At 37.3% G+C, this 15,032-nt stretch overlaps 1 protein-coding gene across 3 annotated transcripts in view; it reads left to right on the top strand.

Annotated features, from left to right (window-relative positions):
• Window positions 1-15,032, top strand: part of SVEP1 (sushi, von Willebrand factor type A, EGF and pentraxin domain containing 1) — a 2,252,988-nt gene that overhangs the window by 1,044,988 nt on the left and 1,192,968 nt on the right. For all 3 annotated transcript variants that reach the window (XM_044061036.1, XM_044061037.1, XM_044061038.1), the window contains exon 18: window positions 7,302-7,463. In XM_044061036.1, the coding sequence (XP_043916971.1) occupies window positions 7,302-7,463 (162 nt within the window). The remainder of the gene's footprint in view (window positions 1-7,301; window positions 7,464-15,032) is intronic.

Raw genomic sequence — 15,032 nt, forward strand, 5'->3', positions numbered from 1 at the left:
CCGATTTTTTTCCCCCCAGGGGAAAAAAAAAAATCACTTCCATAAATTCGCAGTTTTGTGGTTTCGGCATTTATATGTCGAATATTCCATTTTGTTCATTTAATATAGACCCTATTTCCAACAAGACTCGGATGTTAAAAGCACATTATGTTTGAGGAGATCTGGATAAACCTCTAAAAGGTAAACTACTCTACTGGGCGATAGTCACATCCAGTGTGGACATATTCTATTCATCATGTATAATGGTGTAGACAAGGCTAGTAGAGACTCAGGTTATGGTATTGCTATACAGTGGAATTCATGGCTTGTAGTACAGGATTATGCTAGGTAAATCACAAAACCTTTTCTGTATTCTCCTTTGTCAGATCCCATATTTTTGAAAAAAAGGTCTACCATGCCCTGAAGAATATGGAGAGATAGGGCAAAAGCCTGATGGATTTAGTTGTAAATTTCTAGTTGTAAATTTCAAAATGCAGGTGAGCCAGAATGGCATCTGGTTTTCATATAGTACATAGATTGTAGGTCCAAATTCAGGGGCTCTTAGTGTTCCCAAAGATTGTATTCTATCTAAGGAAGGGTAACAGCATACCAGAGGGCTTGCCTGACTCTCCGTCTATGGATATTATTGAGTTTCATCTGTCCCTTCATCCATTTATATGACTAAGGACACCAAAGGCAGATGTATGAAGATATTAATACCCAGAGGATATGTAATTTCATTCTTAACCCCTCCTACTGACCACCATTACACTTGCCTAATATCCATCTTCATCGGAAACAGGCAGCAAGGAAGGCGAATCTTGTCAATCTTGTACAAAAATGGTCATCCTCGAGGTCCCACTAGACCGGAAAGGGTTAAGATACTTTCTCATGCAGATTTTGTATCCAGAGAACCCAAAGAATCTCAGATTAATACTGAATCTCAGTTGCTTAAAATTCTTTATCACAAAGAACACCTTTTGTATGGTCATGGTGCAGACAATCCTTCTGTCCTTCTGTGTTTTACAAATTCCACTTTGCCTAATTATGCATACAGATTCCAATGATTCCAGGAGACACTTGCACATCTGGGTAGGAGTCAGTCATTGTCAATTATGTGCCCTTCTGTTTGGTCTAATCTCTGTCTTAGGATCTTTACCAAATATATGACCATAGTTGCAACTCATCTGAGGGTGCAGGGAGCAAAAGTCATTTCATACCTGAATGAATGTCTCCATCCTGTTCCACTAATAGAAGCTCTGATCTTATGCAGATAGTCCTTGCACAAATTGTTTAAAGGTGTGCCAGACTGAGGACTGCCTATGGTGCCAGTACAGGTAACTAGTGCTCTGAATTTATCATTATGACAAGTATGTAATTTTCATTTTAGAGCATTCTGCTGCTTGTAGAATTTGTTAACTTCACAACCTAGATTAAATACTTACAATGATGACAGCAAACAAATATTCAGTGGTCTTTTTGGAGCTTAATAAGAAATAATCTCTTATATTCTCCTAGTTAATTTCATCAGAGGCATTGCTAGAACAGGATGAAGGAGGCAGCCACCCTTCAGGCAAGATATCAGAGTTTTTGACTGGCAGAGTTAGGAATGAATACTGACATTACATTTCTGGTCAGGGCTGAAGTGTTTCAGTGGTTTCTCTTGCTGGTCTTTAAGTTCAGAAATAAATGTGTACACTGCAGTCTCGGTCAGGACTGAATTGTGTGCGGTAGTTGGACTGTAGCAAGCCACTCATTACTTTTAGGTAATTAACACTATTAATTTGTTAACTTTAACATCATGTTTTGCACACAACTCCATTAACAGTGTCATGCATCTATTTTTCAGGCTTATTGTTATCATGTAAGCCATAGTATTATTTGCAGTCTGAGTGATGCAGTGTAGAAAAACTTCTTCAACGTAATCTGTAATGTTGTATAGACTGCTCCTGCCAACAAATAACCCTTAGATGTTTTCACACAATATGGGAAGGAGAGTGAAAGAGAAAGAGTGAGAGAGAGAGAGAGACAAAATAATGATTAGGCTGGGCCTGTTTGTCTGTCACGGGGGAAAGGATTGGTCATGAGGTGCATACTCTGCATTAGTATCTTGGTTGACAAATGAAACAATACAGAGGTGATTATTTAACAAGGGCCAGGCTTTTGAAGGTTGTGTCTCTCTCACAAAAAATGGGTGATGCCCCTCACAATGCTATATTGCAAGAACACACACATGGACATGCTTTCAGGAACATACTGCCATAAAGAAAGAGAATCCCAATCCTCTACATGGATGATGGCACCACGCCCTGTGCACTTGGCCCTTGTTATAGATGACTGAATGAGCTATAACTGTTCCATCCCTAGAGTGAGGATTATGACAGGATCAATAGAGCAACTGCAGAGGATTTGTGGACAGTTGGCAACACCATCAAATGAAGATACAGGACTTTTCACAACCAAGCACCATGGCGTATAACTATTATTTCTAGTTGAGCAATCATTTTATAACACTTCATAAAGCTTCTGGATCCATAAGCAACATGTTTATTTTCTTACACATTTAATGTCACCAGTTACATTCCAGTAGCCATCTACTGGTAATGGGATTGAGTTATTCACATAAAAAAATTAGCCCTGGCACTTCTGTCACAAAATCTTCAAACATTCCAAACCTGTTTTCTAACTCTGCAATGCAATACCATTCCACATCTTATTAAAGTAATTTCCTGATAGGCAGTTCTATGGCTAACTTTCAGAATCAAGTTCAAAAGATTGTACGTTATTCTAAGAAACCTCTCAACACCCTATTTGTCTCTGTTGAAAACACTTGCAGTACTGCTCTGACTTTCACAGTAACTAGGTTTCAACCTTTCAGGTGTCAGGAAATTACTATTTACATGTAAATTCTATAACTCTAATTTGCTTTTACTTTCTTTTATCCTGAGATTTTGTTTTCTCAAACTCTTTGGTAACTTGTTAATGCAATATTGAGTGTTTTGAACTGGTTTGTCACTAGCAGGTCTTTAGCTAGTTTAAAGTACAAATCCCCGATTCACATTATGCACAGAAAAGTAGCTTGCATGTAGGATGGCAGACTCCATTAAGGAGAATAGAGTCATAGGGACAGTACTAGGAAAACAATCACAGGAACCATATGGTACCTAGCTAAATACACATTTAAGAAGGCAGACTTAAAAATTCTCACCACTTTTTATATACACTTCATCAGCTGTATGAAGCTGATAGTAGTCTCTTTTATAGTTGTATTAAGACCTTGTGGATAAGTACAAATATATTTTTCTTTTTGGGTTTATAATGACAACCATGTTGTTAAGCCATTCAGTAAGCTATGTCTGTCCTATACTAATATTTATGTTTCATGTGTATCTACTTCTTCTTGATTAATTTTTTCAAACTATTTAAACTTTCCTTAGAGCAAGCATCACTGACAATTCACAAGGTCACATCTGAATATCATGAACTCTTGACAAACAGCGAAATAAATCATTCGAAGAAATCACCACTTTTCCTAATTTGATCACATTCACTTTGTAGCTGTGCATTCACAGTGTGAATTACTTTGACCACACCAAGCCTTTGAAAAGTAAACCAACCCCCAACTGACAGCACATTTACTATAACAACCATTTCCATTTGTGGCCCTTTGGTCAGTGCCAGTATTATGTTGTCCTGCCTTTAAATCAGTTTTAGTGTTCACTGTTTTACTGAGTGCTGTTCTGTTTTGGAGCCTTTGGCCTAGGTCAAGGCTGACATAAAGATCTACAGTCCAGTTCAGTTTCCCCTGTATCAGATTAATAAATATAAATAGCCAAAACTAAATTTTGTATTTTTTATTGTTTTAGTCAGATCTACGTACTTTGTGATCCAAAGGTGTAATGTGTTGACCAGAATGAATATGCAAGTTTTACAGTCATTCTTTTTGCTCTCTCTTTCCAACTCAGTGCTTTGAACATTTAAGTAGACATTATGTTATGTTTTGCACCAGTATCTTCTCTAAGTAAAACAACTGGACTTTTTCATTTTGATTGTGTCTTTCTAGATTTCTGGTTGAATCTCTGGTTGTAGAACTATTATACTTTTTTCCTTCTACAATGATTATTATGTGATATTTCCCAGCATAGATCATGCCTGCAGACAACTCATTTTCATAAATTTTTCCAAGCAAGGCAATCTCTGAAATGTAATTTCTTTCATCTTATATGCATCAGTGAAGTCATTTCTTTTCCCATAACGTCTACACCTGTGATTTAAAGAAAGGCATTTTTACCTTGGTTATTACAATAACATATGTAGAACTAATCATCTTCGTTTTTCTCATGCGTTTCATATTTGCTTGTGACTTACTTTTGCTCCATTATTTCATGTTAAACTGTATTGGGCATGTTCTGAAACAAGTGTAAGCAACACACTTTTAGAGTTGGATGTAACCTCCATAAAATATAGAATAGCAAATTACACAATTTTTTATGCAAACAATATGTAATTTCTGTATTTTATTTTGTTGGTAAGGACTATCACCTGAATTGTTTATGTCAAAGATGAAAATCCCTGTTGTAACATCATAAGTGTCTGAACCCACAGTGTCTCACTGCTAAAATAAATATATAATCTACTGTATTTCCATGATAAATGCATCAGTTGTAGTTTCATACTACCTAGAAAGAAAAGATGTCAGTTCTTGCAGGTTGAGCACCTTACATTGAAAATTAAGCCATGGGATTATGTAGTAGTGAAACTGCAATTTAAGTCAGAAGCTGTTCCACTAAAGAGGTACGTTATTTTACTTATCCACAATCCCTTGCTGTTGTATGTAAATAATTATCTAAAATCTGCAATGGCATTACTTTTTGGGTGTGATATATAGAAAAATATGTAAACAGTGAAAAAAAAAAAAAAAAGAAAGAACTGTGTAATCTTTTTGGCAAAACCGCTCCTAAGTTTAACATGGGGAGCATAAGGGGAAATGAAACTAAATGTAAAACAAAAATGCGTCAGAAAGTGACCAATATACATTAAGCATCAGTTAAGTGAAGACATAAATGATTGTGATTTATTTATTACCCAAAGCTGCCTTAATGTTACTTAGCAATTTTATTTATTGTTGCTAAGCTTCTATAATTTCAGGTATATTTACTGACCAAGACTGCGGTGGTGGTGCTGCGGTAGCCTTGTCACCTCACAGTTAGACATTGCCCGTTCGATTCTCAGTTAGAGCGTCTTCTGTGTGGTGACATGCGTGAATGGTCATCCCTTCGTTGAAGGTTGTGCATTAGGCGCGGCAAGTCAGCACGTAAAACTCTACTGCCAATCATTAGCGGACCGGAGTTCCGCTGTGGCGACTCCTAACCGGGAAAAGCCGAAAGACACAAAATTTACTGATCTTCCAAGATGTTTGTAAATTTGTAGATTTTTAACTACATATGGCATTAATTTGTGTTAGAGGATATTTGTAAATGTGTAGGTTTTACCTATATGTAGCATTATTTCTAATTTTGCAACAAGTGTAGGTTTTGGCTTGACAAATTTCATTGTTCATTAATCGATGCTTAAAGATGCAGATTTTAAGTTCATACTTAGTTATGTAATTATTTTAAAATGATTAAAGTAGCTGATCAGTATACAACTGTTTACATTGATGGTAACTATTGTAACTGACATAATGAATTTATTTTCATTTGCTTGCTCTTGTAATAGAGACCCATACAGTATCTGGCAATGCCAACAGTAGGCAGTTTGGCATGACCCAAGAGATAACCCCAAGGGTAACATTTCTGATTTCACAGTAAAATGTATATATTCTCCCCTGGAAATGCAAATATTTGTAAGAACTTAGTAGTGATTTGCCTATCTAATCAACTGTAGCAAAAGTGTAGAAGGAAGCCAGAACTAGAGAGACAGGGGGCACAAAGAGCGTTGTAGAGTGATACACAATGAGTCATCAAACCAGCATTTATATGCCACCTCTCTGTTGGCATTGTAGGGATAAAACCCTGAGCATGAAGCATGTGACTTGAGTTCGATAAGTGGTTCAGGAATCTGTTACAGCTGGTAGGACAGATAAAGAACAATAAAGTTTTATTATCTGATTACCTTCCTCAGTGGGCGAGGAATGGGAATTACATGCAGTCAGGGGCAGTCCACATCTCCATAGCCCTGGTAGAAGCAGAGGTTCAAAAGGAATTTTGTGCTGAGTAAATCAGTTGAACTAAAAGTGACCTTTAGCCCAGGGTTAGGATACTCCACAGACCATGCCTCATTACTTATCTTTTCTAATTAAGAGATTTTAGTACATACAAGGGAGTAAGGCCATATTCTTGCAAACAAGCTTCTTGTTAGCAGAAGGGGTTGAGCCACAGGACAGCTCACATCCTGTAGGAGACTTATTGTTGCCAGATTGGAACCCGCAACCCTGGCCCAGAGGGTTTAAATGAGCATGTGACCTAGAAAATAATATTGGTGGACTGGAGGTAGTAGAACTCGGGGGGGGGGGTTATGCTAAAACAACTTGCAAGGGAAAAACAGCATTCATCAAAATTTGTGTATCTTTTCCCCCTCGCCTTTTCCCTCCCATATTCATTCTGCTATAGTTTGATAGTCCATCGCTGTACATGCCAACATTCAGTATTAATAAGTGATAAGATAAGTGAAAGCGCTTGTTTTGAGCTTGTATTTTTTTGTCCAAATAAAGGATTTATCGTACTAACTAGGTTGCTTATTGAAGATTGCATCTGCTTTTTCTATTGTTCCAGTTGGGATTTACTTCTGCTACTTGTGACATTACAGTTGAAAGCTGAGCAACGCTGGTATTTGCTTGTGGAGTTTTCCTGTTACTGATAAGATAATTGGTTACTTGTAGAAGCAACCACAGTCTGTATGGTTAGTCACTCGTTTACATACACAGAACTTTCAGAAAGTTCTAATGTAGCCTGCCCACAATCCTGAACAGAGACTGGGTTAAATGCATTATGATTCTAGAAAAACATAATTCAAAACTATGGCCAAAAATCTATTTTTCTGATGATCAGGTATGGCAGTTCACCTTATGTAATGATGACAGTAGTAAAGTATTTTTCTAATTCACACCCAGCACTTTATTGTATCCATCTCTCCAGTATACACTGTGATGATGAACAAATTTAAATGCTTTTCTGAAAGTCAGACCAGTCAGAAGAAAAATGCCGTCTAAAAGAAAGAAATGCTCAGAGGAGTCTTAAGAAAAGCAGTACTCAAAGCAAATATTACTTTACTGTTATGTTATGACTTTCGCATGTATTCATTGTGTCACATTCTCATTTTAGCTCAGTGCAAACCAGGAACATACTCTCAAAATGGTCTTGAGATCTGTGAGTCATGCCCATTTGGCACATACCAACCAGAGCATGGTTCAAGGGACTGCATTCCCTGTTTGGATGGCAGTTCTACAGTGAAAAGGGGGACTGTGGATGTTTCAGAATGTGGAAGTGAGTATACCAGTAAAACTATTATTGAGTATGCCTTTTAAAAGGCTACAACTATGTGTCTCATTTGTTGAATTCTATTGTATGTAGTCACCGAGTACTGTGATTGGTTTAAAGTAGATGTTTCATTCACTGAAAAGTAAGTATTCATTACTGATGTTATGATTGTATTTTTACCTGTGTGCTATACAGCTTATGTTCATTTCACTATCTATGGTATGTAGCCATAAGGATCTTTACAGTAGGTGCCTTTGCATATAACACCATGCAGTTAAAGTCATGCCATATAAAAAGTCAGCCACAGTCATCACACAGATAATACATGACAGAGCCATTTGAATGGACAGCCTTGCTTGCTAAAGTCTTCTGCAGGCTGAATAAAACATTTATACTGACTATCGTTTTACCCTTGAGGGAAACAACATTACAAACAGTGTGTAGGATTATATAGGTGCATGTGCATAACAAACAACTCAGACAGACACACACACACACACACATTTATATATATATATATATATCCATCTATATATATATATATATATATATATATATATATATATATATATATATACATACATACACACACACACACACACACACACACAGACACACACACACACACACACACATATATATATATATATATATATATATATATATATATATATATATATATATATACATACATACATACGTACATACAAGATAGACACACACAATGGACACCTACCAGCAGCATGGAAGACAGCAGAATGTATAGCCTTGTCTGCAAGAAATGTACTGAGGAATGTACCTTAATATAATTTATGCTCTCCAGTCACAGCATTATACTTGCCATACAAAACCTTCATAAATGTAGGTTTACCAATGCAGAGATTGAGATCTTGTTATAGGCCCTCCATTTAGTAGATTACCAGCCATAATAAATCTGGCAGATCCTGTCATGACTGTCTATGGCAGGATGTGATTAATGATATAATTTCTGTCAGTGCTCAGGACAGGGATTACCAGCAGTTACATCCTAGATTCCTGGCATGATAAATGAAGCAAAAGAGTTTAGGAGATTGAGGAATTCCCTGCATGTCTGCATGCAGAGTCAGAGTCATCGGTATCCCACGGTAGGGTACTGGATGTTGGAGAAGAACTGCAACAAGCACTAGGAATCTCTATCAGAGATGCCTCAGGAGTGGATCAGTGATGTTTTGGTTACTACGTACCTGGTAAATGTATACCGTATTGCAGATCACTAACAAGACTTTCCTTTGATATGTAAAAAAATAAAGGCTTTAACGCAGAAAAACAGCTGTACAAGGTAAGGGCTGATGTATTATGATCTACCACTATGTGCAGTATTTTGCATTCATTACTGGAATAAGTGTAGTGGTGATGGGTTTTACATATTGTGGGTATTTTCATTTGATATATTCACAGGTGATACACTGTTTGGTTCATTCACCGTAGATATACCACTGCTTGATGCTGAAGATACCTCTGACACTGAGTTGGCATGGTCAGGGGGCACAGAGTCGGTATTGGACACAAGGAATGTAGAATGTCAGAGGTATCTTTAGCATCAAGCAGTGGTCATGCAACTATCCCCTCATAATGCTTCCCTGCCATAAACAAACTCTACAACAGAAGGAGGAAACTGATGCAGAATAAGGTGAAGTCCCAAGACTGGAAAAACTCCCTTATCAGCCTCAACAAAAAGTTGAGATCCCTCATCAAATCCTTTAAAGCTAGCTATGAAAACAGAATTGCAGCAGATAATAAAGACAACCACAAGACCTTCTATAGTTATGTAAAGAATCTCCATGGCAATACCCAAATTTGCACTGAGCTACTGCACAATGGTACCTTCTATACTGAACCAACAGATATTGTCAATATACTGTCGACAAATTCAGTGCCAATTTTACCCCTGTCTCCCCCCCAAAGGACCAATCATAATACCAGTAGATTTCCAGGCACCCAGTATTACTGCTGCACAGGTTAAAACAGCACTGTCCAAGGTCAAGAATACAGCTTCAAGGTGACCTAACAATATCCCTGACTGTGTTGTACATGAACTACAGAGTGAACTGGCACCCCACCTGTGTCCCCTGTTCAATCACAGCCTCACCTCAGGCTTTGTCCCTACTGAATGGCGCACTGCTACAGTCATCTCTCTCCACAGAAGAGGAGTGACTACAGACCCTGGGAACTATCGCCCCATTAGCCTGACAAGTCTGATATGCAAAGCTATGGAACGCATCATCATGGACCTAACAAACAAGGATATAGGGAATCTCCAAACTCAGGATCTCACACAGTTTGGTTTTGTGAAGGGTAGATCATGATGCTCAACTTGGTCGACTTTTTTGAGTTAGTCACCAGAGGTGTAGATGAATGCAAGGTGGTTCATACAGCCTACCTTGATCTGGCCAAGGCCTTTGATACCATTCCTCACTCAGAAATCATAAACGAACAAGCGTAACGAGTCCAGGACACCACAAAAATGCAGAGGATAAATCCACAAATTGTATCTACGTAAACGAGCTTTATTTTAAAACGTTTTCGCCTCTGTACCAACAGAGGCTTCATCAGACAAGGATAAAAACGCCAGTTGTATTAAATTTAAAACTTTAAACTAAGGAAGTGATGTCATTTCCTTAGGCACACCTTTAGAGAATTAAAGTGATAGAATTACTAATTCTTGTACCTCATGAAATTGTGTCAATCATATGAAGTATTAGCATATCAAGTAATAAACTTGAGAATATATGTATACACACACTAACTGACAACCATTAACTGAACAACTGTTCCTGACCATATAAATAAAATAAAATAAAATAACAATTCAATAACGATTTATCATACAAAGTTATACCCTTAAACAATATGTATTAAGAGTAGCATGCTTCACTACATAGGCGGCTTAGCTATTTACCTTAAAAAACATAGCATTCCTTACCCCCTACAAGTGTACAACTAGAGAGAGGGGTTACCTTAAATAACTTTTATATTTTAAAACCGCTGAAATGTTACAAGCATCATTCAATCCTGGGAAAGAAAAGGCATCTAACAAAAGTTGCCATTCCAATTCTTTAATTTCAAGTAAAAGTGATTGTGGCCCGCCCCTGATGCCCACATTAACACAGTCTATCCCCATAAATCGAAAACTATGTCCAATATGGTTTAAGATGTGTTTAAAAAGGGCATTATCACCCTTTTTATTTTTAATAGCATAATTATGTTGGTAAATACGGTCACGTAATCTACGATCCGTTTTACCAACATAATATGCAGGGCAACAGTTACAAAGGGCTAAGTAAACCACTGATTTAGTATTGCAGGTGATCTTATGTTTAATAATATATTTTCCCCATTAACAATAAAGGAACTGCCAACTTTCAATAGTTTACACCAATTACAAGTCCCACAAGTGAGGGTACCATTTTGTCTCGATGGAAAAGGAGAAGATTCTCTTGTTTGTAAGAGCTCTTTTAAATTACTACCCCTCTTAAAAACAAAAGAAGGTTGTGGTCCCAAAATCTCCATTAATTGGGCGTTATTTAGAATAAAATAACAATTTTTCTTAATGATCGAACAAATGGCATTAACATGTCTATTGTATGTAATGACTAAACTAGACTTAAAGTCACAACGAGATGTATTTTGAGTAAGTACTGGTTCTCCTAAATTATGTTGGTCCTTTATAGGATCCAAGGGTGATGTACAAACCACAAATTCGGGACCACATGTAGTAATATGTAAATTTCGTTGAAGGAGAAGGGGTTTATAAACCCCATTTTCTCTCTTCAAGGTAACTTCTTCAATTAAACCATCAATTAAATCTATTGGGTAACCTCTATTAATAAACATGGCCTTAAGTGTTAAACACTCACGTTCAAAGGCCTCGGAGGTGTTACACATACGGACAGCTCGAACTAACTGTCCTTTAATGATCGACCTCCTCTGTTTCCAGGGATGGTTACTGTCAAAATGAAGGAAAGCATTACAATAAGTAGGCTTCCTAAAAATACTGGACAAAAACTGATAATTATTAACATCTTTAAGTAATTTGACATCAAGGTAGTCTATTTCATTGGTTGAAAAATGGTATGTGAATTTTAAAAATGTGGATGCCTCATTCATGTACTTAATTAAATCGGCAGCGGCATCTTCATCTCCTTGGAAAAGGATAAACACATTGTCTAAGAACCTAGTATAGTATTTTATAGACTCTTTGTATGTAGTGTTATTCAAGAGATAAGTGTTCTCCCAATATGCAACTACTAAGTTTGCCACGCTCCCTCCACAAGGGGAGCCCATGGCAATACCTCTTTTCTGTAAATAGTAACAGTTATTGAAGATGAAAAAATTTGAGGACAAAATAATGTCCAAAAGTAATGTGACCACTGCAATCTCATCATTTGAAGCTTTTAGATTAACCAACATTAACTCCACCCATTCGATCGCCTCCTGATGTGGTATGGATGTATACAGATCCACCACATCTATTGTTAAAAATTAAGGGACAAATCGAAGGGGATGTTATCAATAGATTGAAGGAAGGACCAAGAGTCTCTGCAAATTTGAGGTATAGACTTAAGGTACTTTGAAATGATGTGGTCAACCACTCTTGCACAAGGGTGGGTGATTGAACATCTTCCGTCAATCAGAGCCGCATTGGTGGATCTGGCAAGTTTTATGAATTTTAGGGATCCCAAACATAACTGGGACCCTAGGAAAAGAGATGTTTATAAAATTAAAGGTATCAATGTCGATCCTACCATCAATAAATAGGTCTCTGAAATACCCTTTAATTTTGTTATATTGGCCAGACATCTCATTCAACGATGAGGTGTCAATGCGGGAGAGTTTAATACTGTTAACATTCTAGAGTTATAGTCATCTTTGTCAAAGATGACTAAACCTCCACCCTTGTCAGGTTTAATAACCCTAATCGGCATCTCACGTAGATTTTTCAAAGCAATTCTTTGGTCACGGGAAATGTTACACTTATTGTCAAACCATTTAGTGTTTTCAAAAAACTGCCTTAGATCTAATTCACAAGCACATTCAAACATGTGTAGAGTAGGGTGCAAGGGAGGATTGAAAACACTCCGCAATCTAAATAAAGATCTATCACTAGTTAGGTCACCCTGAAATAACATTTTAAAATTCAAACTACGTACAAAACATTTAAAGTCTGTTAGGAGCTTAAGAAGATGGATCCTCTGATCAGGGACAAAAGACAGTCCAAACGTCAACAATTCTATCAAGTCACTTTCAATATTAAAACTAGAAAAGTTGTAAACTTTAAAGTCTCCCTTGATGTTAGTCAGGATGGTTGGTACAGAAGGAGGTACAACAGTACTTCCATCATTATATTCTATTTGGACTTGTTCTTGTTGTGTTGCCGTTGATAGTTCTTCCGTCCTAAAAAAGGCTTCTGTTGGCCTCTATAATTAGGGCGGTTCCCTTGATTATTATAATTGTCACGAATCCTACTGCTCCTTCTTGGTTCTTGAGACGAAGGGTCATCCTCCCTGATGTCAAAGTCATAGTTGCCACCATCAGGCAACCCATCACTGTCAAGGGGTGCTGTCACTCTATCAATAGCATTGTTGCTAAACTCAACAGATGTGGTGTTATTTCTGTTGATAGATTTATATAGGTTTGGGTAGGCAAGATGGCTGGAATAAGCTTGCCTATCCCTACCCAATTTTTTAATTTTATTGGTTTTGAATTTAGCCAACAATGCATCAATGCTCTGGAAGATGCGGTTGTAGTCATATTTATATCTCACAAAATTAATATCCAACTTAATTTTCTCATCAAGTTCACTAGTTTCAACCAACAAGACATCAATATGTCTTGAATAATGCTTTACCATTAAGTCCAGTAGTTCCAACCCTTGTTTGTCAAAAAGGCTAGAAAGATCGTCAATAAAAGTAGCATCCTGAAATAGTCCAGTAGGGGCAAACGAGCTCCTCAAGCCCTTAGGAATTATTTTCTCTTTTATACATTGTTTAAAATAGGAAACCTCTAATTGTAGTTTCCTTATCTTTAACATTTTATCATCAAGAACTTTAAGATTGTTGGCAAAAAGTTCGAAGAGCGGACAACCAGATTCTTTGCCACCAGGTCAACCTCAGCGTTCTTCTCCTATAAGTATTGGCTCTACTACCATCCAGGTCTCCCCTGTGAGTATGTCAAGAGTCCCTCTAGGTTTTGAAGAAAACCACAACAATGAGCAACGGGTTGCCGATAGAACTGGTGGTACTGACCAGAATATTATCCCGTATGGTGTGAATAGCAGTTTTAACAATAATCCTGGGCTTATTGGCGTGCCCTCCTTTTGTGTATGGGCAGGAAACCTGGATTTACTCGATTTTGGTTCTCCATCCCCATCGGGCCCACCGGCCTCAGGAAACAACTCTGCAGGTAACATTACTGACAATATTGCCAACAATCTTAAAGTTCTTGATGATAAAATGTTAAAGATAAGGAAACTACAATTAGAGGTTTCCTATTTTAAACAATGTATAAAAGAGAAAATAATTCCTAAGGGCTTGAGGAGCTCGTTTGCCCCTACTGGACTATTTCAGGATGCTACTTTTATTGACGATCTTTCTAGCCTTTTTGACAAACAAGGGTTGGAACTACTGGACTTAATGGTAAAACATTATTCAAGACATATTGATGTCTTGTTGGTTGAAACTAGTGAACTTGATGAGAAAATTAAGTTGGATATTAATTTTGTGAGATATAAATATGACTACAACCGCATCTTCCAGAGCATTGATGCATTGTTGGCTAAATTCAAAACCAATAAAATTAAAAAATTGGGTAGGGAAAGGTAAGCTTATTCCAGCCATCTTGCCTACCCAAACCTATATAAATCTATCAACAGAAATAACACCACATCTGTTGAGTTTAGCAACAATGCTATTGATAGAGTGACAGCACCCCTTGACAGTGAAGGGTTGCCTGATGGTGGCAACTATGACTTTGACATCAGGGAGGATGACCCTTCATCTCAAGAACCAAGAAGGAGCAGTAGGATTCATGACAATTATAATAATCAAGGGAACCGCCCTAATTATAGAGGCCAACAGAAGCCTTTTTTAGGACGGAAGAACTATCAACGGCAACACAACAAGAACAAGTCCAAATAGAATATAATGATGGAAGTACTGTTGTACCTCCTTCTGTACCAACCATCCTGACTAACATCAAGGGAGACTTTAAAGTTCACAACTGTTCTAGTTTTAATATTGAAAGTGACTTGATAAAATTGTTGGCATTTGGACTGTCTTTTGTCCCTGATCAGAGGATCCATCTTCCTAAGCTCCTAACAGACTTTAAATGTTTTGTACGTAGTTTGAATTTTAAAATGTTATTTCAGGGTGACCTAACTAGTGATAGATCTTTATTTAGATTGCGGAGTGTTTTCAATCCTCCCTTGCACCCTACTCTACACATGTTTGAATGTGCTTGTGAATTAGATCTAAGGCAGTTTTTTGAAAACACTAAATGGTTTGACAATAAGTGTAACATTTCCCGTGACCAAAGAAT

This window comes from Protopterus annectens, chromosome 2.part0 (assembly GCF_019279795.1).
Source record: "Protopterus annectens isolate FY-2018-M chromosome 2.part0, PAN1.0, whole genome shotgun sequence".
NCBI lineage: Eukaryota > Metazoa > Chordata > Ceratodontiformes > Protopteridae > Protopterus > Protopterus annectens.